The 23,771-nt window shown below is 36.3% G+C and overlaps 4 protein-coding genes across 4 annotated transcripts; 2 read left to right on the plus strand and 2 right to left on the minus strand.

Moving 5' to 3' along the window:
- Positions 1–768: 768 nt before the first annotated feature.
- Positions 769–5,913, minus strand: ATG13 (Autophagy-related protein 13). Its single transcript, XM_059574811.2, has 4 exons — positions 5,574–5,913; positions 3,642–5,272; positions 3,348–3,529; positions 769–1,485 (listed from the first exon to the last, which is right to left on the minus strand). The coding sequence occupies exons 2-4, from the start codon at positions 4,965–4,967 to the stop codon at positions 1,173–1,175; spliced, it is 1,821 nt and encodes a 606-aa protein (XP_059430794.1). The 5' UTR covers positions 4,968–5,272; positions 5,574–5,913; the 3' UTR covers positions 769–1,172.
- A 7,576-nt stretch (positions 5,914–13,489) lies between these two features.
- On the plus strand, positions 13,490–14,074 carry LOC132167244 (protein RESPONSE TO LOW SULFUR 3). Its single transcript, XM_059578152.2, has one exon. The coding sequence runs from the start codon at positions 13,616–13,618 to the stop codon at positions 13,952–13,954; it is 339 nt and encodes a 112-aa protein (XP_059434135.1). The 5' UTR covers positions 13,490–13,615; the 3' UTR covers positions 13,955–14,074.
- Positions 14,075–15,739: 1,665 nt separating this feature from the next.
- Positions 15,740–18,592, plus strand: NRPB7 (DNA-directed RNA polymerase II). Its single transcript, XM_059601752.2, has 6 exons — positions 15,740–15,916; positions 16,403–16,568; positions 16,687–16,737; positions 17,171–17,236; positions 17,334–17,402; positions 18,155–18,592. The coding sequence occupies exons 1-6, from the start codon at positions 15,801–15,803 to the stop codon at positions 18,215–18,217; spliced, it is 531 nt and encodes a 176-aa protein (XP_059457735.1). The 5' UTR covers positions 15,740–15,800; the 3' UTR covers positions 18,218–18,592.
- Positions 18,593–19,111: 519 nt separating this feature from the next.
- On the minus strand, positions 19,112–23,518 carry LOC132167243 (Mitochondrial import inner membrane translocase subunit Tim17/Tim22/Tim23 family protein). The gene is made up of 6 exons (XM_059578151.2): positions 23,144–23,518; positions 22,437–22,552; positions 20,512–20,638; positions 19,652–19,800; positions 19,468–19,530; positions 19,112–19,387 (listed from the first exon to the last, which is right to left on the minus strand). The coding sequence occupies exons 1-6, from the start codon at positions 23,429–23,431 to the stop codon at positions 19,348–19,350; spliced, it is 783 nt and encodes a 260-aa protein (XP_059434134.1). The 5' UTR covers positions 23,432–23,518; the 3' UTR covers positions 19,112–19,347.
- Positions 23,519–23,771: the final 253 nt, after the last annotated feature.

Here is a 23,771-nt window from a genome sequence, read left to right on the forward strand (position 1 = left end):
CACTATCACATCAACATAATGAGATATTTGTGGGATATTTGTGTGGTATATATATGGTATAAGCATTACTCTAAAGTCTAAAGTTTGTTGTTTTAAGTTTTCTTGCTCATTATTCAAAAGTTCAATTTTATGTTTCTTTTAAGTTCGTATCCTGCAGCTTTTGTTTTCTCTGATTTTCGTTTAAGGCCATATTTATTTAGGCATAAAACATATTTGAATTTTATTTATTTATTATTTTCTTGATGTTTGATGCAGACAAAATATAATTTTAATCCAATTAACCCTAAACCCTAATTAACACCGTACAATATAAAAATAGCTTGTCCTCTGAGAGATGTAAACAATTTCTTATTTTCTAAGCTCTCTTTCTTTTTGGATTGAAATCTCTTACAATCTCTTGTCCGAAGTGGATGACTAAAGAAAATTGTAAAGTATTGTAAGTAGGGCTCCTTACACAAGTAAGGGAGCCCGACCAACTTGCTTGGGCGAGTGAACCTTCTACTCAGGTAAAAGGGTTCATTCAGGCCCTTTCAACCCGATTCCAAGGGCATTACCCACTCCCAACAAAGAAAAATCAAGGACAATCTGAAAATATCGTAAAATTGATGTCATGGAATGAAACCTAGGTCCACAACTCTATTATTTTGTCTTTTTGATTATTTGTTGGACTTACCTTGTTTGAGTTATTATTCGCATTGTAAGCATCATGCTTAAGAAACAGTAATTATGTCCAAAAAAAAAAACAAGAATATTAATTCCAACAGCCTATAAGTAACTTGTCAGAGCTTCCACCGTGTCTAATGCAAAGAATTTACAGCAGCTTTCACACTCATTGCGTATAAAAGCTTATTGTTATTGTCTACACTTCTGTTCTTCCTGAAATCTTGAAAGTCAACTTAATTTGCTGGCTGCAGCAAACCAGAGTTGAACTTTTACCTGTAAGCATTTTTAACACAATAATGGTCATAAATATTTTTACATAGCAATGATCACGAAAGTGCAATGACTATTCTCAGTCATGATATGTACACAATCTGTTAATCCTGAAGTTCCCAGTCTATTGAAACCTAAGAACCATGGTGTCAGTACTTCCTTTCATACTACATAATCTCCTTTCTCCTAGGACCTCAGGTTTCTCTCTAAACAAAGAAGAACCCATCAAAGCAGCAGGCTCAAGCTTCTTCTTTGCTAACCACCCGGGTTCCACTCTTAGAGAGTAGAAGGTCTTTCATTTCTCTGTAACTCCTGAGCTCGTCAAGTGCATCGGCCGTCTTTCGAGGCATAAAGAATCCGGAAGCTGTAGCCATTCCTCCCTCGGGTTCAGTCTTCATGGAATGGGATGAGTAACAGCTTGAATCTTGGCGCAGAGGAGGTGCAGTCCTCAGCATGTGAACAAGAACGCCAACAGCAGCATCTTGCGATTTTCTACCAATTGGCAATGACTGTGAAGTAAACTCGGAAGCTTTCCTCCCATCAAGATTCTGACTGTTCACCCAAATTTTTAAACAAAGTATAAACAAAATGGTACTATAGCTTTAGATCATGCATATTTGTAAAATGGCAATAAAATAATTGTGAATACAAATCTAGAGCCTAAGAAAATGATGTAGGCTGGAAGAGATAGTATTACATAACCACAAACTCAAGCACAAGCAATAACTGCTGAAACGGATTAATTTAAACAAGTGAAACGTTATTTCCAAAAAAATCTAGTCTTGACAAATCCTCAAAGCCCATAAACCAGAGATCATATGTTGCCCATCAGAGTATAGTGATCACTTTTACCATACTAAATAAGGAACAAGGGAAAAAATTTGGAAAGATTAGGTCACCAAACAGTAAATACTGGAAAAAAAAAATTAAAAAACAAAGGTCCGTTACCAAGGATAATATTTACTGAACAAGACTACCAGCGTGCATTGCTAGTACAGTGCCATTCCCCATGAACACTAAGACTACAATACCTAGGCAAGTGCATAATGGTAAATTACAATCCCTAATTGTTGCCAGCAATGCAAGTGAAAGAGAAATAGAATCCAACATGTCAGACCTCTGGATTTTGGCTGCATCCATGCACGAGGGACCAAAGTGAGAATCCCATGTACAGATAAAGAACAGAACACCTATGCAACCAGCAGATGCACGATGGACGAGTACGGTAACACAAAGAAGGAGCCAATGGCTTGATAGGCTTTGCCTGGACTCAGTGTGGAATGCGCTCAAGAGAAGGGAAGTATTTAAGGAAGTATTTAAAACCCAGATTCATCCAAAAACCTTATCTGACAAAACGACCCACTCCACAAAGCAATTTTGACCAGCAACAAGTATGACTGAGAGTGTTTTCACAACTCACACTTTCCTGGTCAGAATTGAAAAACAGAACATTGCTCTGCATCCACTTAGAACTTAGCTTTTGATGTTGCTACTTCTGGTTATGCAATCATCAGAAGTATAACACAATGAAAAGACCAGCTCCCCTTCTTGAGCTACTCTGAGAAAGCTAACATTTCACTTATGAGAGTCACTAGAAAACTTCAAAAGATATGCCACTAAAGCATCCTTACAACGGACAAACTGAACCAGTCCGGAAAAGCTACCTTGAGGACCTACTCCCCACACCACACGACATACCAAAATCTATTTGTGAAGTCATCACCAACCTCAAAACTAGTGTGATTAGAAAACTCCTCCCAACCCCTCTTGATATTGTTTCAAATCCCCAATCGATATGCCCTATGAACATCATTAGAACATCACCCACCCCACACGCTGCCATATTTATAATCCACAACCACTTCCTTACTACTTCTTCCTCCTCCTTTCCACTTCCTTACTTCTTTCCATTACATAAGTTTTTTACCATCTAACAAGCTCAAGATCAAATTACAGGCGTCCCTACTCCCTAGTCTAAATGCAACCCTCAACTTAGATTAAACCCCAAAAAAAAGTAGTAACAAAAATTAAAATTAAAAATTAAAAATAAGAAAAAGGAAGAAGAAGAAGAGAAAGCCCAAGCATAATTGCTCCCAGTGAATGATGATCAGACCCAACCCAACTGAATCATTTAGTTTCAATCATAAAATGCACATCAAGATCGTGAGATAATGTTTCTTCAACACTCTTTTCCAGAGTCTTCCTCAACATCAACTAAACAAGCAGTTCAAGAAGTTGCAAGCCTATAACCAACAGTTGGAAAACTATAACATTGAATGCAAGTGAAGTAGCTGGGTAATCAAAGGATAAAACCTCCGAATACATGTAAGCTTACCGGCATCAAAATTGATACCAATTCTATGGATGGTTTATGAACTTTTTTATAACTATAATTATGAGGTAAATTGAAGTACCTGGCTTGCAAATCCAATGTATCAACATCATCAACATCAAAAGGACATGAGAAGTCATTATCATCCATGTCATCCTGGAAAGATAATCTGCTGGAACTTCTAGAAAATCCAATACGTGGTGAGCCACTGGAAGATAACAATCCTGAAAACCGCCCTGAATCATCTTTGCTATCTCTGATCAACTACAAAGCACATAATAATTGGTCTCATTAGATAACCACAAAAATAAGTATTGAATTTCAGGAGTGGGAATGTAGAACTAGAAAAGTATCTGGATTGGAAAATTAGGACTACCTTGTGACCAGCATAATGATTCTGCACTTCTCCGGACCTTAAAGCCTCTATTTTCCTAAAAGACGTGATACCAGATGGAGACTCCTGTGATGAAGGATCAGCCCTTCTGCTTCTAGGAGATAAAGGTGGAAGAGAACTTCTATTTGGATCGAAAGAACTGGGAGAAAGGTGTCTAGAACTTCTGCCCGTGATTGGAAGTGGTATACTTACAGGGGCAGTTTCTGGACGTACACGTTTTTGCATAGGATTACCACTGGCAATGTACGATGGGGAAGACGGAGATGGGGATGGTGAGAATGGAGGCGAAAGCTGATAATCATCATAACTGATAGCCTTTTGGTGTATTGGTGGTCTATAATTTTGAACTCTGTTACCGTAAATATCAGTAGGTGGAGATGGATAATCATATTGCATAGGAGATGGGCGATATGCAGGTGGAGATCCAACAATGGGCTGACTTTGTGCAGAAAAAGCTGCTCTGTGGAAGCCACTTGTCCAGCTGTGTGGGCGTTGAAATGGCCCGGGAGATGGAGCCCGTACTCCTCTCAGTGGAAAGGAAATGGCACGAACACCCTTCTCTGAAGAGGGAATAGACCTCAGAGGATCAGTGTTGGGGCTACCAACATAATCTGTAATAATCTTAGGCAGCAACGAGGTTGAATGCTCGAGGTTGAAATCGGATAGTGTTGTACGGTATGTCACGGATATGCAAAGGTGACCAGGGAATGTCTCTACAGGAGTGAAACTGTATTCCTCCATCACTTCCTCATCCGCCCTAGAGAACGGATCACTAAATGAAGAGACCTTGTAAATGATATCAAAATTGTAAGTCTGACTTGATGTACTTAGCTGCCGGAAGATCCTATATGCTGGGAGAAGCCTCATTTGTGAATAAAGAGCCCGTAAAAGTATTATAGACTTCTTGTATGTTTTCTTATAAGAGGCAGAACTTTCACCGGTTTGAGCAGCCACAACTCGTGGATATTCATACTGAACAACCCACCTCTCTATAACTGTCTCAATATATTCCCCCGTAGACTTAGACCCTTCATGAACTAGTATTACATCAATTATCATCGGATCCATCGGACTTCTGTGCCAGAAGTTTACATTATCCAAAGCTGCAGGGCGGTCGCCCAGTGCTAGGTTGAACCATCTCTCACTCTTTCTCGCCCGAGAAGCCGATGATAGGTCACCACTACGATCATGTCGACGAAGAGAAGGCACCCTCGAGTCTAGAATCATGTGCAAGCTCTTTACTCGAAATTGGTAAACAATTTGCTCCAGTTTTCCCGGTTCGGGCTGAGAATTACCATGTAGATCCATCTTTCTCAGCAGAAATGTCTAACTACATCCCCAATTCCCAATCCCTCTCACAGTGCATTTCCATCACAAACACAATCCATACCACTCTTCGCCAAACTTAGTTACCGAGAACCAACATGAATTCTCAAATAGTTTTGCATGAAAAACTAATAATATGTTCTCAAACATTCACGGATCAAAAGAAATGAACACAAACACACAACGCCAAATATCTGTAAACAAACGAAGCTCTCTAATCCATTGATGTGTGTGTACCTCGGATTGGAAAACGCTGATGAATGGGAAATTCAAGGATTCTCCATTACCTGTATACGCAGACAAAGCAACAAATCAATGACCCAAGTTACCCATATCCAGATTAACACACAAAAGATCAAATCTCTAAAGAAAAACACAAACATACATAATAACAAAAAAAAAACTAATTTGGGCAATAAATCATGCAAATAAATGAGCCATGAAAACTGGAGAAAGCAACAGATCAAGGAACTGGGTGTCCAAAAAATCAAGAGGATAAAGATCTTAGCTACCGAACGAACGATTCAAAACACATTGATTCAACAGCAAATCTTAAAGAAAAAATAAACACAGAGATAAGAAACTTACTCCAAGATAACGAAGAAACGAAACGAAATTTATCCAACCCAATTACAGGGCTTAATACAGCAACAATTTAAGGATTGCGTAGAGCAAACAGAGTCGTGGTGTAAGCCACTCCCTCTCTTTTTCTCTCTATTTTATTTTGCTTTTCTTATAGATTTCTTGCATTGAATTAACATTATTTTGTGTATCTGGTACGGAATTCAGGCTCATAATAGAAGTGTTGTCGTGTAGTTTTAGCATCAAAATGGTAAGACGACGTCAACAATTCCTTCTCCAATTTCCCACTGAATTGCTATAGAAGTCCAACCCGGTCTGGTTTCTAAATACATAGAAAATGACAATTTGTCAATTACTGTACAAGATATCCTCGGCGACGGCAAGAGAGGCGAACTAAAAAAAGAAAAATAATACGTTTATGGGCTTTGCTCCATTCGGCAGTGGCAGCTGTCAACTTTCTATGGGCCTCTAATTTAGCAAAGCCCATGTTGGATTTACAATTTACATGTATTTTTTAAAAGAAATAAATAAATAAAATTTGCTTCTCCACTCTTCATATATTATGAAACACTAGGGTTTATGCCCTTATCATTTAATATTCATTTGATATCCAATCAATTTCTTAATTAAGATTTAAACTGGATAATATCTAATTAATTATAGATAGTGAATGAGTATTTTTGTCATTTCAAAAAGTGAAAAGACAAAAATACACATCCACTATAATTAACTAGATACTATAACTAAGTGAAGATGTCCACATGAGAGGGGAAGATGATTTAAACTAACAATCTCCGCTTTATAAAGCATGATCCCCAAATTGAATTACCCATTGAAAAAAAAGTTGTTGATTACATATACATGTTGGTCATAGATAACATAATTATTAGTATAACAAATAATATAATGATCTCCTAACCGTATTTCCTATTGTTGCCTCAACTAATAAGTGGATATTCTCTCCCTCTACATTGTTGGCGGAGATTTGAATCTCTTTAGCGACTTAATACAATTTGACTTAATACTTAATTATTGGGCAACTCAAATGCTCCATGTTGTTAGCACAAGGTAATCATATAGTTATATAAAAAAGAAAATCATTTAAGCTCGTAACTTCATACTAAAACTAAAGCTCTGTTTATTTCGATATAAAATGTTTTTTGTAGGAAAATATTAAAAAAAAAAAAAAAATCATATTTTAGAAAAATGATTTCCCATAAAATGTTTTTCAGCGTTTGACTTGTACAGAAAATGAGCGATGGCGGAAAATAGTTGACAACTTCTGGCAGTGGTGACGGTTTGAGAATGAGAAATTTAAACTCAAGAATTGTTTACAAAATTTTAAAACAAAAACCATTTTTTGAAACAAAAGAAACTCTTATGGTCAAACAAATATTATTTTTGATTTTACTATTATTTTTATCACACCAAACACAAAAAAAAAAATAATAATAATAATAAATAAATAAAATATGACTCAACCTCTCTCTAAGACTAAACCTATTCTCATTCATGATTGTCTGGGCCTTTCACAAGAGAAACAATGGGCCAAGGGCTTCATCCACTTTCCCCAACAAGAGGCCCTTCAATGAGGGTAGACCATGCCAGTTGTCAGCCCGGATTCTGATGGATTCGTCTAGTCAACCCGAATCCGTGAGACTTATTTTAGCAGAGAGCCTTTCCGAAATTTTTTCCGGACTCTGCTCCATACCCATGAGCTTCTTGTTACTTTTGGGAAAAAAATGTTCGAGAGCTCTTTAAAGTATAACTTTTTATTAAATTATTTTTTAAGAAATAAATTTTATCAATCTTTATTAAATAGATCATTCCATTAGGCTTCTGCTAACTTTTTAATGTCTATTTCATGTAATGTATTTCGTTTGTTTCGACATAAAATATTTTTCGACATTTGACTTATACTGAAAACCAGTGACAGTCGTCCATAACGGCATTTATTAATGGAATTTATTGATGACAATGGTCGATGACCTTCGACGGCTACCAAAAATGGCCTGTGACTTCCAATAAACACTGGTGGCAAATTTCAGCGAACTCTGGTGGTGGTGGTGGATTGGTTGGCAGTGAAGGCAATTTGCGACGACAACGAACAATGAACTGCAAAAAAATAGAAACTAAAACTTGAAAACTATTTACGGGTTAAAAAAAAAAAATTACATAAATTAAATAATGTTTTTCTTGTCAATTAAAAATGTTTTCAATTTTACCACTATTTATTTTTGGTCTTAACACCGAAAAAACAAGAAAAACATTTTATATCGAAATAAACTAAACTCAAAAATAAATAAATAATGATTTTCGTACATCTGATGGCTCATAAACCTAGCCTAATGTAATGAGTTTCATTTGTATGCCTGTTGGAACAGTTCACGTGAATTTCACTGACGAGATTGTACAACCATTTGTCGCTGCTTGTTCTTAAAAACAAGAACGAAGAAAAAAACCAGACAATCCACATATCTTCTGTTGGAAATCTCTAGTCCTATCGTTACCCCCTTTATCTTTGAAGTTGTTGTAAGAGGGAATCTCTTATCCAAACAAGGCCCATTTGTTCGAGCACATTGTTAGGGTAAGGGCCCTCCTCTCATAATTTTCCTTCAAGTTTTTTCTGTCTCTTCTCCTCTTTGAGCATGACACTATAGGAAATGCAACCCTTGAGTTTGTTGCACCTGATTGCAAGAGCTCTATAATTGAGATAAAGAAAAATTACACTTTACCCTTTTTAAAGTTTTGGGCGATTTTCAATTCGACCTCCAATGTTTCAATTTTTGCAATGCACTCTCCCAAATTTTCAAATTTTTGCAATTCGACTAATTTTATCTCAAAATTCTCATATTGCCTATAATTTTTTTTATATGAAAAATAATAATAATAAATAATAAATAAATAAAAAAATTTGGATATGCGAAAATGGCCAGATGGGCAAAGCCACCCTGATTTTTTTTAAAAAAAAAAATTAGGGGCAATATGAAAGTTTGAGATAAAATTGATCAAATTACAAAAACTTGAAAGTTTGAGGGAGTGCATTGCAAAAATTAAAACATTGGAGGTCGAATTGAAAGTGATTTGAAGGTGACCTAATCACTTGTCACTGATCATGAAAGAGTGGCCGAACTATTTTCTGATTAAGAAGTGGCTCGATCACCCTAAATCAGTCGTTTACACTTTTTAGCAACTTTTTTTCTTCTTCGACCCCTATTTATTTGCAATCAGATTTTGGATGGTTCATTTCAAAAAGTAAGGTATTTCTCAATCCCCATATGGACAAAGACATGAGATAAAGTTAGGGCCTAGGGGGGGGGGGGGGGGGGGGGGGGGGGGGGGGGGCCTGACTCATAAATTAAGTTTACGTGACCTCTTGGGACTCTTCAATGGGCAATGGGGAGCCTGACCCATAAAGCCTCTGTGGGTTATATTCGGATATTCTCTTTAGATGTCATTTTGAGCTGGACCCTTGTAGGGTTCGAGTGACAAAAAGGTTATTATATTGACAACCAAATTTGTCGGTTCTAATGTAATCAGAGTTTTGTTAGAACAATATTGGTTCATAAGTCATAACAAAATTTGATATTTTTATATCTATTGCAAGAGAGTAATTAGTTAACATCTTCATAAATTCATTTATTATTAAAAAGGAAGGAAAAAAAAAAAGTATTTTCAGCATCAAGAGCATCAGAGACTAGATGCTACTATGAAGAGGCTCTACCAGCTCACACTTTGGTGGGGTTGTGGTGACGGGCTCGCCTTCCCAGGCAGTAGATATGGCTCAAACTAGACATTTCACAGTGGATGGAAACCCCGATAGTCACGCCTAAGGAATGAAACTACAGTGGTCACCCATTCTCATCCTTTTAATTAAAAAAAAAAAAAAAAAAAAAAAAAGCATCAGAGACCATGTCCCTCCAGATTACAAGACAAAAAAGCAAATTTATGGCAACAAAAAAAATCTTTTAAGGTAAAAAAATATATATATATAACTTAAGGTACTTTTTACCAATTGATCCCTCACAACAAATTTTAATCCTTAATCCCTAAATTTAAAGTTAACTTCATCCCTAAAAAGCAATCAAAGTCCAAGTAGTGGGACAACAATTGCATTATTATGTCCAAAACGACAAATTATCTCACTCTCTTCATAAAAGTAACTGATATGATGGGGTTAGTTAAAGAAGGTTACCAGCTTTAATCAAAGTGGAATAGATTATTTTTTTTGAATGAACTTTACTTAATCTTTTAAACTGTTACGAATTTTGCAATATCACCCTTAAATTATCAAAAGTTATTGTGGATGTTTTATTTTTTAGTTCCTTTCAATTCCCTGTCATTAGAGTTTTTGGTTTAATCAAACCGTTAACATGTAAAATGTCTCTTATATTATTATAAAATTTACCAAAACAGTAAAACAACAAAAGAAAAAAACACTAAAAACAAGGAGCCGTAGCCAAAGCATGACTGGTTGTGGACCGGTTTTTTCCTTCTTTTCTTTGTTTTTGTTTTATTTTATTTTTTAAATTGGTTATTTTGATATTTTTGTTCATTTCGCTAAGAGAAAAAAAATTAGCAGTACTTCACTTTAAAACTCTAAATTACCACGCGATTTGACAAGTTTTTAAACTTCAAAATTTATCAATTTGATCCCATCTATCTAGGGATGTCAAAAGTTACCAGGGAACTAGAATCGAAACCAGAAAACCGAGAAACCGAGAAGCCAGTTCTGGTTCCGATTGGGAAAAACCAAAAGCTAGTTCAATTTTTGGCACCCGATTTTTACCGGAAATACCGAAACTAACCGGGTATATATATATATATCTTATCCTTAAAGCTATAAACAAGTGCGGGTAATAGTGGAATTTTGTTTGATGCTTAATTTACCATTTTGACCTTCATTATTTTATTAATTTACAATTTCTTTCTTTCTTTTCCTACACACGACCCACCACTTATTTTATTTTAATTTAGTTTTTCCCCTTTTATCTCTCTACCAGCAGTATTCAACCACTTCCCCACCCAGGCACCCACTCACTCTATTTTTTTTTTATTTTACCGAGAAGATTAAAAAAATAAAAAGCATTGGGCAGAGGAGAGAAAAAAATGAGGTTTTTTCTCATAGTCACATCCGTCAATGATCTTGATGTAATTTTAGTACGTTGTTATCGACAATGAGATCTACTTATTGACTGGTGTCGATCGTTGGAATCCTTCTCCAACTACTTGCTTGCTCATATCTACTTCGTGAGATCTTTCTTTGTTCTACCTAAATGAATTTATTTTTGTTTTGGTTTGGGTATGGATTTGTTTGATTATCTAGAATTGGTGGTTGTTTTGTCAAAAAAAAATTAATTTAAGCCAAAAAACAATTTTTTTTTTTTAAAAAAAAAAACTGGTTACCGGATTGGGTGCAAACCGAAACTGGCCGGTAACTGAGACCCCAGTTAACCGGGACCCGATTCACGGTTCCGGTTTCCCAAAACCAAGAACCAGGATACCCTAGTTTTGGCCAAAACCGGAAAACCGGACCGGGTTGATACCCCTACATCTATCAGATTTAGCCGTTAACTTTTAACGAGAATACCTAAAAAGACCAAAATATGCATGATTTTCGTTTTTTTTTTTTTTTTTTTTTTAAAAAAAAAAATTTCGAATTTTATAAAAAAAGTTAGGGGTATAAACGTCATTGTCTTACTTTTAACATTTAAAATCTGACGAAAATGTTCAAATTGACTACAATTGAAATGTCAGAGGTTCAAATTGAGAGGCTTTAAAGTTTATAAAATTTATCAAATCGCGTGGTAATTCATGAGTCTAAAGAATGAAGTTACCAAAAAAAAAAAAAAAAACTAAGAAGCCAAAGTTAAATTAATTATTTAATAAACCGCCCTAGGGGAATAAAAAACGAAAGTATATAAAACTCTGACTAGAGGCCACAATGCCTCTTTATGAGGAAGGAGGGATTGGAGACACCACAAGTTATACGTGACACGACATGCCGTAGATAATGGAGGAAACTTCTCAAATCTCAATAATTACATAAAATAATACTCCTCAAAATTTTTTTTTTTTAATTTTTTTTTTAGGATCAGATCCTCACCCTTTTCTTTCTTCTATTGGACAAATAGGGATGATGGCTTATGAGTTCAAAATCAAGACGTGGGTGTGTTGTGATTCGGGCTGTGTAACACCATTTTTCTGTCAATTGCTTCCATGAACATTGTATTTTGCTTAATTATTGACAAAAAAATCCAAATTTGGCCAAAACATAAGAGAGGAAAACCACAAAAGAATAATATGTTTATTTTATTTTATTTTTTAAAACAAAAATTCAAAATTTGAGAGATATTATTATTTAAGTTTAAATTTAAAGGGATAAACTATAATTATTTATCTTGTAATTAGATTAGTTTAATATAATCGCCTAATCGTAAGCTATTCCCATATTATTGGCGTATAAAGCACCGCAACTTCTCAATTTGTCATGGGTGGCGGCTCGAGTATGATACGCGTAACCTAGAAGAAAGTAGAAGGTAGATATTCTATTAAAATAACCAATAATAAATAATAATAATAATAAAGAGGAGTCAAAAAAAAAAATTAAAAAAAAAAAAGGGACAGAATACGAAAGCGCACTCGTATAGGAGTTGACCCACAAACAAAAGTTGAAGCGCACTTTGGATGTCAGCACGCTAAAGTATAAATCGGAAATAATTCTTCTTTTCTTATTTTAAGGGATATAAAAAATTCATTAAAAAGAAAATAAAATTACAAGAGGGAGAAGGCCCAGAAGGGACTGGGGAGAGCTCCAACAAGACTCAATAATCGATGAAAACCATACAATCAACAAAACAACTCGACCTGAATTTGATATAAAATTAAATGATTAAGATTGAGAAGTTTTACCTGACGCACAAACATAAATATTATATATTTTAAACATAAAAAAATTATAATTAATAAATTATTAATTAAATAATTAAATTTACTTATTTTTATTAGTTTAAACTTTTGATAACTTAATATGGTATTAGAAATAATTTTTATTAGTTATTAAATTATTAGAATTTACTTATTAAAATAGAATTTGAGTCATTTAAGTGTTAATTTAATTAAAAATAATAATTGAGATTTTAAAAACTATGTATGAAACAGTTCCTAAGAATTATATAAAGAAGATCTTAGTCCCAGTAACGATAATAACAGGAAGGACCCTGGCGCTAGAGTTTGTCGTCGTGGGTGGTAGAAAGTCAATAGATTCGGTTTATTATTATTAATTGTTTTTTCTTTTTTTCTTTCTATTTCATTATTATTAATTGGGTTTGATAGCGATTCCCATATTATTTGCGTAACGCAAGCAACAACCTCTCAATTTGCCCAACATGCGTGTTTCCACGTCGATGTACGAGGTACAAAGATATTTACTATAAAATTAAAGATTGGGATATTCAGTAATTATTTGTCCAAATTATTGTTACACTCTAAGATAGTTTATATGGGACGAGAATCATCTGTCTAAATATATGTTAATTTGTTCAGCAATTTATTTAAATAGATAATTCTTATAGACTCTAAACAATTTAAACAGTTTTTTTTACCGGTCTACAAGAAGAGAAAAATTGGATATAGTAATCTCCGCTTTATAAGGCAGGTGTATAGTTAATTGAATTATTCCTTGAGTGAATAATTTTAAAATTAATTATTAATTATTAATTATTTTATAATATATGAACTGATACATTAAGTTGTAATTACTTTATAATAAATATTTTATGCATGTTAAAATACCCAATAAAAGAAGGAAAGAAAAATGAATAAATAGAAGAGGGAGTGCGTGAGCACTAACGAAATTGGAGAAAAGGACTAACTAGATACATTGAACCTGGACACACGGGTTTGCGCCTCTATATAAACACACAAACGTCCTAAGGCCAGGTAGGCAAAACCAGAGCCAACCAAAGATATCTCTTCTTGGTATAGAATTCACAGCTACAGAGCGAGAGAGAGAGAGAGAGAGAGAGAGAGAGAGAGTTTTGGAAACAATGGGTGTATTCGGAGATGGGAATGGTGGAAGGAGGAGGAGCAGTGAGACGGGCGAGGAGGAAACGACGTCGTTGAGGAAGAGGAACGAGGAGCTGGAGAAGGAGCTGAGGAAGAGCCAGGAGAGGGAGGAGCAGATGAAGAAGGATCTGCAGAGGGCGTGGGAGAGGCTCCGTGTCGCCGAGGAGGCGGAGGAGCGCCTCTGCTCCCAGCTCGGCGAGCTGGAGGCCGAGGCCGTCCACGAGGCGCGTGAGTACCAAGCCCGCCTACTCTCTCTCGTCGACCAGCTCTCCCGGGCCCACCACCCCTCCCCTTCTCCTCCTCCTTCCGTTCGTTCTTGATCACTCATCTTTGGCTTTTGGCCGGGTGTACAAACATGTGGAAGAATTGAAATTCGAGCCAATTTTTGTTTATATAATGTTGAAGTCTATTGTTAATATGTTATGTAATTTACTTCAAGATGGATCTGAATTATATCGAGATCGAACATAAAAATTGTTTGTTCTCTGTGTACTTAGTATTGGGTTTTGATTGGATGAATTGGATGAGTGGTCTTTTCTTTGTTTGATAATCTAGAATCTTTCTTTGGCGTGTAAAATTCTGAGATGGATGAGAAATGGACAACAGAGGGCGTAGAAAAAGGTAAGAATTTAGATCACATAATAAATATAGAATAAGAAAGAGACCGAAATGAAAGGGTAGTTAAAAGTGCAAGCCGATACCGGATGTCTATAGGTCATGTCTCTTTTCTCACCGGAAATAAAAGTACTGGTATGTGACTCAGGGCTGTCGATGGCATGATCATTTCAGCACCATTATCTATTTTTTCAACGGCCCGCACCGGAAAAGTCTTGTGGGTGGTACAATTGGGTTTGAAATAGCATCACGTATTCACATTACATTGAAAAGTAGGGAATCCTTTATTCGCCGACAAAATATCCGTCAACACAGTTGAAAAAATCTCTACCGGTGGGAAACAATTAAATATTCCCTTCCGTAAATGCCCCCCACACCACAGCCCACGGAGATTGTCATAGACGGAAGCCAAGCCATGGACATTCTAGCGAAAAAAGAAAAATCAACGGTGAGATATTTTTTTCACGTTGCAAAGTCAAATTTCCTATTAACATTAATTAAGCCAACAGGAAAAAAAAAAAGAAAAAAAGAAAAAGGATAGAGAACCCAGCCAAAAATTGGCACTCAATCACCGGATGCAACAAGCTTTAATATGGACCAATCGTTTAACTTAAATTATATCATGTCATGTCATACGGTTATTGTCACATTGATCGCTGACTTTTACTTTCAATTTGATTACCGTTATTGTCATATTTTCTGTTTCACTGTCACTACAATCTTTTAACACTACTGTCACTTGGGATGGCTGGCCAACGCCCAATAATTTTATAGGTGGCCAAATAATTCTTTTTAGGTACATTGGTGGTTTGGCCACCTCAAACTTTCCATTGAAGTGGTTAAATAACGCATTTTGGTTATAAGGAGATGTAGGGTGGGGGGGAGGGACTAATGATGATAGGAGATTGCAATGGTAATATGACGGTGATGATAATCAAGGTGCCAACTCCAATTAGTTTTAGGGGTGGTCAAACAATTCTTTTCGGCCGTCTCATTAGTTTAACCGCCTCCAACTTTTGCCTTTGAGGGGTTAAACTACACCATTTGACCATAGAGGTATGTTGGGGGATGGGAAGAATGGAGGGATTGACCATCCCCAATGGTAATAGAAGATTATAGTGGTAATGTGACGGTGACGGTGATTATGACGTGACAACATTTTGACCGTTTATTTTAAATAAATAGCTAAGTTTGGACCGGACATTGGTTTTGGTATAGGAATTGGCTTGGCCTAACTCTTATAAATTATTCCATCCAACGTGGATCCGGGAATAGTGACGTGGACCAATTGTTATGGTCCATTTGGGCTCATTGTTTTTCTAACCCATTTGCTCGGATTGGGCTCGGTTGGTTTGGGCCCATAATGTTTCAATCCCCATAATTGTTGTTTTAATTCCAGCCCAGAGTTCAGAGATAGTGGGCTTGAGTGGTGCGCCCATCTAGTGGTTGGTAGGGGGTATAATATAACCGTATAAGCGGCTCCGATCGAGAGTCGAACCGTCTGTAGGTTTGGGTCCTGTCGCTGCTCCTGCGTCCAAAGAGAAAGAGAAGATGTTCTTCCACATAGTACTGGAGCGGAACATGCAGCTACACCCGCGCCACTTCGGCCGCAACCTCCGCGAGAACCTCGTCTCCAAGCTCATGAAAGATGTCGAGGGCACCTGCAGGTCTGGTCCCCTCAATGTTTTCTATTTTTTTTTCCCTGTTTGGTTCCCTAGAAAACCTAGTAAAAGCTAATCCTAGAAAACTGAACAGCCTCTACTTAAAAGGAGAATCTGGTTTCCTCTTTTTGGGTCTGTAGAAAGTGGATAGGAAAAGTTTATGGGTTTTGTCAAAACGTTTTTTGGATCATGCTGGGTATGGTTCCAAGAAAACAAATTAGTAGGAAAAGAAAAGAAAAAAAGAAAGAAAGCAGGTTCAGTTGAATCCGGTTGGGTCTTGGAATTGCGTTTCCATAGAGCCAAAACCCCCGAACGAAATCATGTATAGTATAGCACAATTTTTGCTTTAACAGTATTGTAATACAAGAGCAAATCCAATTGTGAGCAATAAAATCATTTAAAGCAAGAAAAACAAATGGATGGTAAGGTCTCTTCGTTGTTACCCAACAAATTGGAGGCATTACACCATTGAAGGATTTTCTACTCATGCAGCGGTAGACATGGGTTTGTGGTGGCAATAACGGGCATAGAGAACATTGGAAAAGGGTTGATTCGTGATGGGACAGGGTTTGTGACATTTCCGGTGAAGTATCAATGTGTTGTGTTCAGACCATTTAAAGGGGAGATTTTAGAAGCTGTTGTAACTATGGTGAACAAGGTATACATTTCCTTTTTTACCTATCTGATAATTTGATCTATGTTATGAATCTGCAAATATGGATTTTGTCTTTTTAATAACTTCAGCAAATATGTTTAACTACATGGAATTGTCACAGATGGGATTTTTCGCCGAAGCTGGACCTGTTCAAATTTTTGTTTCAAACCATGTAAGTTTTACTTTCCATTCATATATTGTTGCAGCCTGAGGAATGGTATGCTTTTGTTTATATTATGTTTCTTGGTGCACTTCAAATTGTTCTCCCATTTTTAGCGTCACAATTTTTGTGAGCAGGGTGATTGCTTACTGTTTTTTTTTTTTTTTTTTTTTTTTTTGTGGATGTATGCGCTCCGGCTACAATGGGTATTTTGTTTTCTTTTCTCCCTAAATTGTACTTGAAAATTACAGCCTGACCAGAGGAGCTGATTTCATATGTTCTATGTATATGTGTGAAGTTGCAAGATGCTTAAGGATTCTCATCTTGTATAAATCCTAGTTTGTTGGTTCTCGAAGCTTGTTAGAGTTCATGTTCCCATCGTTCAAATCTGTGATTATAGTTGCTTTGGTTCTCGCGATTTATTGATATCCTTTCTTTGTTTTAGTTGATACCGGATGATATGGAATTCCAAATTGGAGATATGCCAAATTATACTACTTCGGATGGATCAGTAAGCCTCATTTTCAACTTATTTTCTGAAAAAACTTGATTGTTAAATACCTAGTTTAGAATTTTATGCTTGAAATTGATATCTTTGTCTCCTTCAGGTTAAGATACAGAAGGATAGTGAAGTGCGCTTGAAGATAATTGGGACTCGAGTTGATGCTACAGAAATTGTATGCCCTATAGCCCATCTTCTTGTCATTATTGAAGCCTCAACTTGCTGTTATCTTGTAGCGGGCATAAAATTCATCTCATTCCATTGATTTACCAAAATTCTCTTTTCAAAAAATAAACAGTCAAAGCGCAAATAAACTTTAGCTTAAATGACACTTCCTCCCCCGATGAAAAGGGGATAAAGGGTGAGATCGTGAGATCAAGAACCTTTTGGGGTGTGTAAATTACCAAGAAACCTTTCAAAGCATGCACGGTAAAACACAATGCCTTTCACGAAAATTTATGTTTGCCAGAGTGATGTTATTGCCTTGACTTCATTACTTTAACTCATTTTGGTCCTGCCATTGTTATTTTCTACACTATGGATTCTCATCATCAACGAACTTTTCGTTTGAAGATCTTGTCATGCTTTTGGGCATTGGTTCCGGTGGTTAAAGGGTGTGGAGTTTGACCTTAGGATCAATTCTTGCCTTCTAAGAATTTAAGGCTCGTTTCATTTTCTATTTTGTTTGTGGATTTTCTTTTAGGTTTATCATTGAAGGCATCCTCAATTTCAATCAAATCAAGTCTGAATTCAACTTATTTTGTATTGAGTATTTATTAAAATTACTTTGAAGTGGATAGGGTTAATGATTTCTTAGAAGTGCAAAGAACCCATAGAGAAATATTTGGCGACTTTTTGAGCATATTATGAATTGGAATTTTAGCTTTCATATGTTGCTTATCTAATTGTATTTCCCCTTTTTGGCAGTTCTGCATTGGTACCATAAAAGATGATTTCTTGGGTGTGATAAACGATCCTTCAGCCGGATAGTGGGGCTAATGGCGCGTTTCCTTTGCTGGTTTTACCCGGTTGTCCGGCAGCCTCTATAATTCCTGTTGTATAATTCTTAGTAGGGTGGATTGTTTGTACTTGGGGGCTGGTACGTTGGGTCGCTGAAGCTTTTGTACTGGTAGGTTCTATTTATTTGGCACCTAATCAAAGTGGGTATTTCAGTTGTATATCACAAGGAATTCAAACGAAATATTTGTACCGAGCAGTACAGTATTGCCGAATGGTTTTAGTTTCTGGTTTACTAAAATTATGAAGTTTCCGCAGGAGAGAGGCTTTGTTAGGCCTGATTGATTCGGCCTAAAATGTATTTTGAAATATATATATTACATGAAACTATGGTATATATCTTTGTTAGACCAACCTACTCCCTCACCTTAAACACTACAAACCGGTTGCAGTTGATTCATTCTTTATGTATGGTGCGTTTGGAATTACGATTTTGCAAGAATGATTTGTGCTTTTAAAATATATTGCAAGACGTAATACGTTTGGCATTGTGCTTTTTATTTGAAAAAGTACATATTTAAACTAAAATCACCTTTGTGATTTTAAAAAATTGCGATTTTAAAAATGTATTTATTGAAATTCCAAACCCAAACAGATCATTTATGTAAACACAAGGTAGTCCCAACCACTTTCAACATTCTCATTCTATTTCTGCTTTCTCCTCTATCTTCCTGCTAGTACTGTTAAACACGGGACACCTGTAACTATTGCATTAATGGCATCCAGCTTAGAGAGTAGCCATGTTAATAAGTAATTGGCCCTTAAAGGAAGGGAAAGATGAAATTTAAACTAATAATCTTTGTTTTATGAGGTGTGAATTCCAACCGTTTGAGTTACCCCTGGTAACATATTATCAAACAGTAATAGTAATAATAATAGCAACTTTAATCAGCATATTTTACCCAAACTACCACATCCAAGCACATAACAGTATTATTTGAGCCAATTGATAGCACCGTGAAAATCAAACTACTCGGGCAGAATTTAATGTGTTATGACCACAAAAATGACATCTTCTCATTTAAAACAAAAAGACCCGTATGTTTTCTACGGTTTAACAGGTAAAAAAATAATTTGCAGCAAAGTAGAATGACAGTAGATCCTCAACGACCACTTTTTCGCCCATCTTTGAACTCGGGGTCCCTGAAGTCAAAGATATAATCAGAGGTGAGATGAACATAAATTCAGGGGAAAGTATTAAGAACATACATCACGAGTCAGACCTCTGAATGTGATCAAGAATGAGAAGCCTTGGTCCAGGAGGGATTTTCACATCTCTAAGAGCACTGAAACACATCACGGCCAGTCAGGCCCATTACAACATAAATACATGGCTAAGCTATAATCATTTAGGAAGATGGTACAAAATATGTTAGAATATAGGAAGATGAAAATCCAACTACTTGCCTATCAGTGAGTAGAGGCAACGTGCTGTCCGTTAACAAGCCCCTTCTGAAATTCTTCTCATAATTCTGGAGGCCAAGGTTATGCAACATGGATTTTGTTTTATTGTAAAAAACATCTTCAGCTGGTGGTGTAGAGAACTTTTGCCCTAACTGCGTAACCATGTGGTAAATGCACAGCATATGTAAGCAAGCACCAATAGAACAGAATAACAAATCAAAATCTGAGATGGGGAGTTGCCCCATTGTCACCCATTCTGCATCAACTTGTGTGACCAGGAATTGATCCAAACCATTCACTTCCCATCCACATTGAGAATTAAATATTCTCAAGTTTCGCAACATCGTATATATATTACATGAAACTGTGGTAATAGCAGCAAAATATTTTGCTCGTTTCTCTTGATGAGATTATCAACTTTTCATACTCTTTACTTGTTATCACTCATAGAAGAGGCCAATAACATAGTGGAGGTCTAACAAATTAAATGCAGCCATCATTTTCTACTTAAGTTCGAGGTTCTATATCAATTTTAAAGGGGTGCTACCCTATCATGGATTGCCTCATATAATGGCATATATATAAGCTCACCAAAGGAAAGCATACCTTAATCCGCCCCCCAACTCATGTCAGAACTCTTACCCTACCATAGACTCATGTCTCAATATTAGACTAAAATCAGGGAACTGCAAGAAAATTCCTTGATAAATGACATGGATAATGTCCGCTTGTTGCTGTGACAATGTACTACAACATCCATGGTTTGCATTGCAGTTATCGACTGTTATGGACTTGAAAAAAAAGCATCTCTGTAGAACTTGAACTACTCTTGAAATGATAAATTCCTTCCTGTTAATGCTCACCTTGAAAAGTCCACCTTGAACAAGAGCAAAAAAGAGGCCAGAAGTAACTGCATTTCCTGCCAGATTTGGGCCACCCATGCCACTCACAAGTGAAAACATGGCTCCAGAACCAAAAGCTGCCACCATGCTGCAATGAAAAGCACAGGGAACAAAAATTAGGATAATACATAACACTTTGTCGATCAGTGACCCCCAAATTTTAAGGAAATTAAGCCTAAGTCAAATCTAAGACCCCAAATCACAAGAGAAAACTATCCAATCAAGATAAATGCGCCATTCCCAAATATTTTTTTTGGGTACATCAAAGTTTGGATGTCAAATTTTATTTGTATCACAATCCAACTATGTCTTCAAATATACATTTAGAACATTCTCATATCTATTTCAAATAAGCAGGCTCCTCAATTTCCCTTGGAATTTTAAAAACAAGACCACCACATCTTGATTTGAAAATTTGAAAATATAAAGTTATAATACATGTGTATTGATGTCCGTCAGAGTTATTTATAGAGATGTCCATCAGAGCTTTCATGATTGTATGCTCATCAAATTTGGAGAGAGAGAGAGAGAGGAAAAGAAACGAAAATAAATATGTTTGGAAAATATGTGCCACATGGAATTCCATGCAAAATGAAGAGCCTGCCAACAACAAATTACTCACTAGGATGGTGTGTAACAACAGCCAACAAACAGATTTAAGCATAAAACATTTCTGCTCATGATGTTTTTACTTTAGACCCAAGAACAAAATAAACAATTTTTTTTTCTCATATAAATCAAACTAGTGTAGGTAATTTATGACCTTCATGCTAGACTATATGCGGTTAGCTGGACCAAAACCACATCCAAAGGTTTTAGCATTCACTGAAATCCAATACAGTAATGGGACACAGCACAATTCTTTGCCATGTTAGAGAGTGCCAAGACATAGCTGCACTTGTCTAAAATAATGAGTTTTGGTAGTAGGTAATATCAAATAGCGTAAAGGCTTACATTTCTTTTCACCATAGCAATTAAAAAAAAAAAAAACAAGAATAAGCTTTTGCCACTTTAGACATCCTAGAAAATCATCTACAGATAAGTTGAATTTAGGGAGGTAGGCATGCCTTATATTTATCACTTAAATCAGCTTCTGATGTGAATAATATGATTTTAATTCCTAAACTCTGCAAAATATTCCATACCTACCAACGAAAACAGCAACAACAAAAGCTACATAACACTTATTGTGCTGAAACGGTCTATACTGCAAGAGTAATCAACAAAACATTCTATCTAGCGAAGAAGAAGGGTTCTTCAAAAGTAACAGAAGGTGGTTATTTTCATTCATTGTACTTCTATTTGTTGAGATATTTTCAAGTATTTGTAATCTAATAACTAAAAATTTACATATAACCTTTTATGATTTAAATAAGCAATTCAATCATCCTAATCAAGGATGGATGCAGGGGAAGTATGATGTCAAAATAAATATTTGCAGGAACTTGGATGCTATAACAACAACTTCAGGTGAATTTTTGGGGGCTTCCCCCCTTCATCTCCCCTCACACGGCCCAAATGTAAAATCTCTCCTTTATGTCATAATGGCCAATATCCGGGATATGTAGATCTCAGCAGCATCATTGTCAACATCTGCATTTCTCACAAGATTGGGATACTTCCACACCAAAAAGACCACCATCAGTTATAAAATTTCTCAACAAATTACAAACAACTTTTTCACATTGGCTGCTAAGATAATCTAAAAGATGGGAAGCGGTAAAAATTGTAATAAGATCAAGCCGGGAAACTACATGAAAGTAATTAAGTATCTCTACCAATAAACCAAGTCACCGGAGCCCAAATCCCATCTAATTGAGTTTAGCAAATCATAAAAACTACAGCGGGGAGAAATGGGAGAACAAGGAATGCTAATGAAAGCTTACCTAGACTGGACATCCTCCTTGCCTCTCAGTCGTTTCATGACACAGGATATGCCAGCATTGACACCTGTCATCACAGCAAAGTTGCGGGCTTGTACAAACGGACCCCCAGAAAGAGCCTATAATCAAAGTAAATCAATTCTCATACATCAATTAGATCCTATTTTCTTATATATAAATGAAACCCCTCCATCTGTTAACAATGCCAACCGAAAATCAAATTTTACGAACTATTTGTAGCTAGAAACTTCTTTCCATATAGTAAGACAAGAATCTCACCACGAAGCCAATTTTACGTCCATGGATAAAACCACAGTTTTCATACTACAATTATCTACACACATGACAAAAATGCAGCTTTTCAATAAAACCCAATCTACCAAGCCAAAAACTCTTTCTTTTCACTATAACAAGTACCTATCTAGCATGAGCAAGCGAAAAATGAAAAGGGGTAATTGAGGAAAAAAGAAGAACAGCGTGACACCAACATAGGCCTGCTTGAAAACCATAGATCATAATAAGGTTATTTATCTAAACCCGTGACCAAAAAAAAAAAAAACAAAAACAAAAACAAATTTTCCAAAAAAAACCAAATCTTGAAAATATTTTTTTGTTTACAATAGCAAGTTTGTCTCTAAATGATATGAGAAATCGAAATAATCAAGAGGGAAACCGAGGAAAAAGGAAGAAGAAGGAGAAGCGATGCCAACCTGGGCTTGCTTGAAAGAGGCCATAGCTTGTGGGTTGGTCTGGGGGGGAGGGGTCGGGAGAGAGGACGACAAGTCGCTGGTGAGAGTGCCCATGAAGCCGCCTATGGCAGCACCCTGGGCGGCGCTGGTGGCTGTCACCACGGCGGCCTCCACCGGCAGAGACTGCTTGGCCAGCCAGCCCCTGAACCCAGCCTCCAACTCCTTGAACCGAGCCTGAATAAGCTCTATTGGGTTCTGCTGCTGGGGAATCATCTTCGGCACCACCACTCCCTGTTTTCCTTTCTCCATTTTCAGATTCCTCGTTTGTGTTATTTTGATTCTGCTGCTTGGTGCCGCTGCTGACTATAAAGGAGTAGTGCGGATAAACGATAATAGTAGGGCTTTGCTCATATTTTACTCTTCTCTTTGTTTTATTTCCCTTTCTTTTTTTTTTTTACCAACCTAACCCCTTATCTTATGGGATTGTTGTAGAATAATGACGGATTAAATGATTGGTTGACGTGAGATAAAAATATATGATTTTTACCCTTTTTATTTTTTACATGTTCATATAAGGGGAGGGAATGAAATATTCGAACTAGTAACTACTGTTTCTTGAGACTTGATTTACAGCCAATTGAACTATCCT

This window comes from Corylus avellana, chromosome 2 (genome assembly GCF_965113065.1).
Source record: "Corylus avellana chromosome 2, dhCorAvel1.hap1.2, whole genome shotgun sequence".
NCBI lineage: Eukaryota > Viridiplantae > Streptophyta > Magnoliopsida > Fagales > Betulaceae > Corylus > Corylus avellana.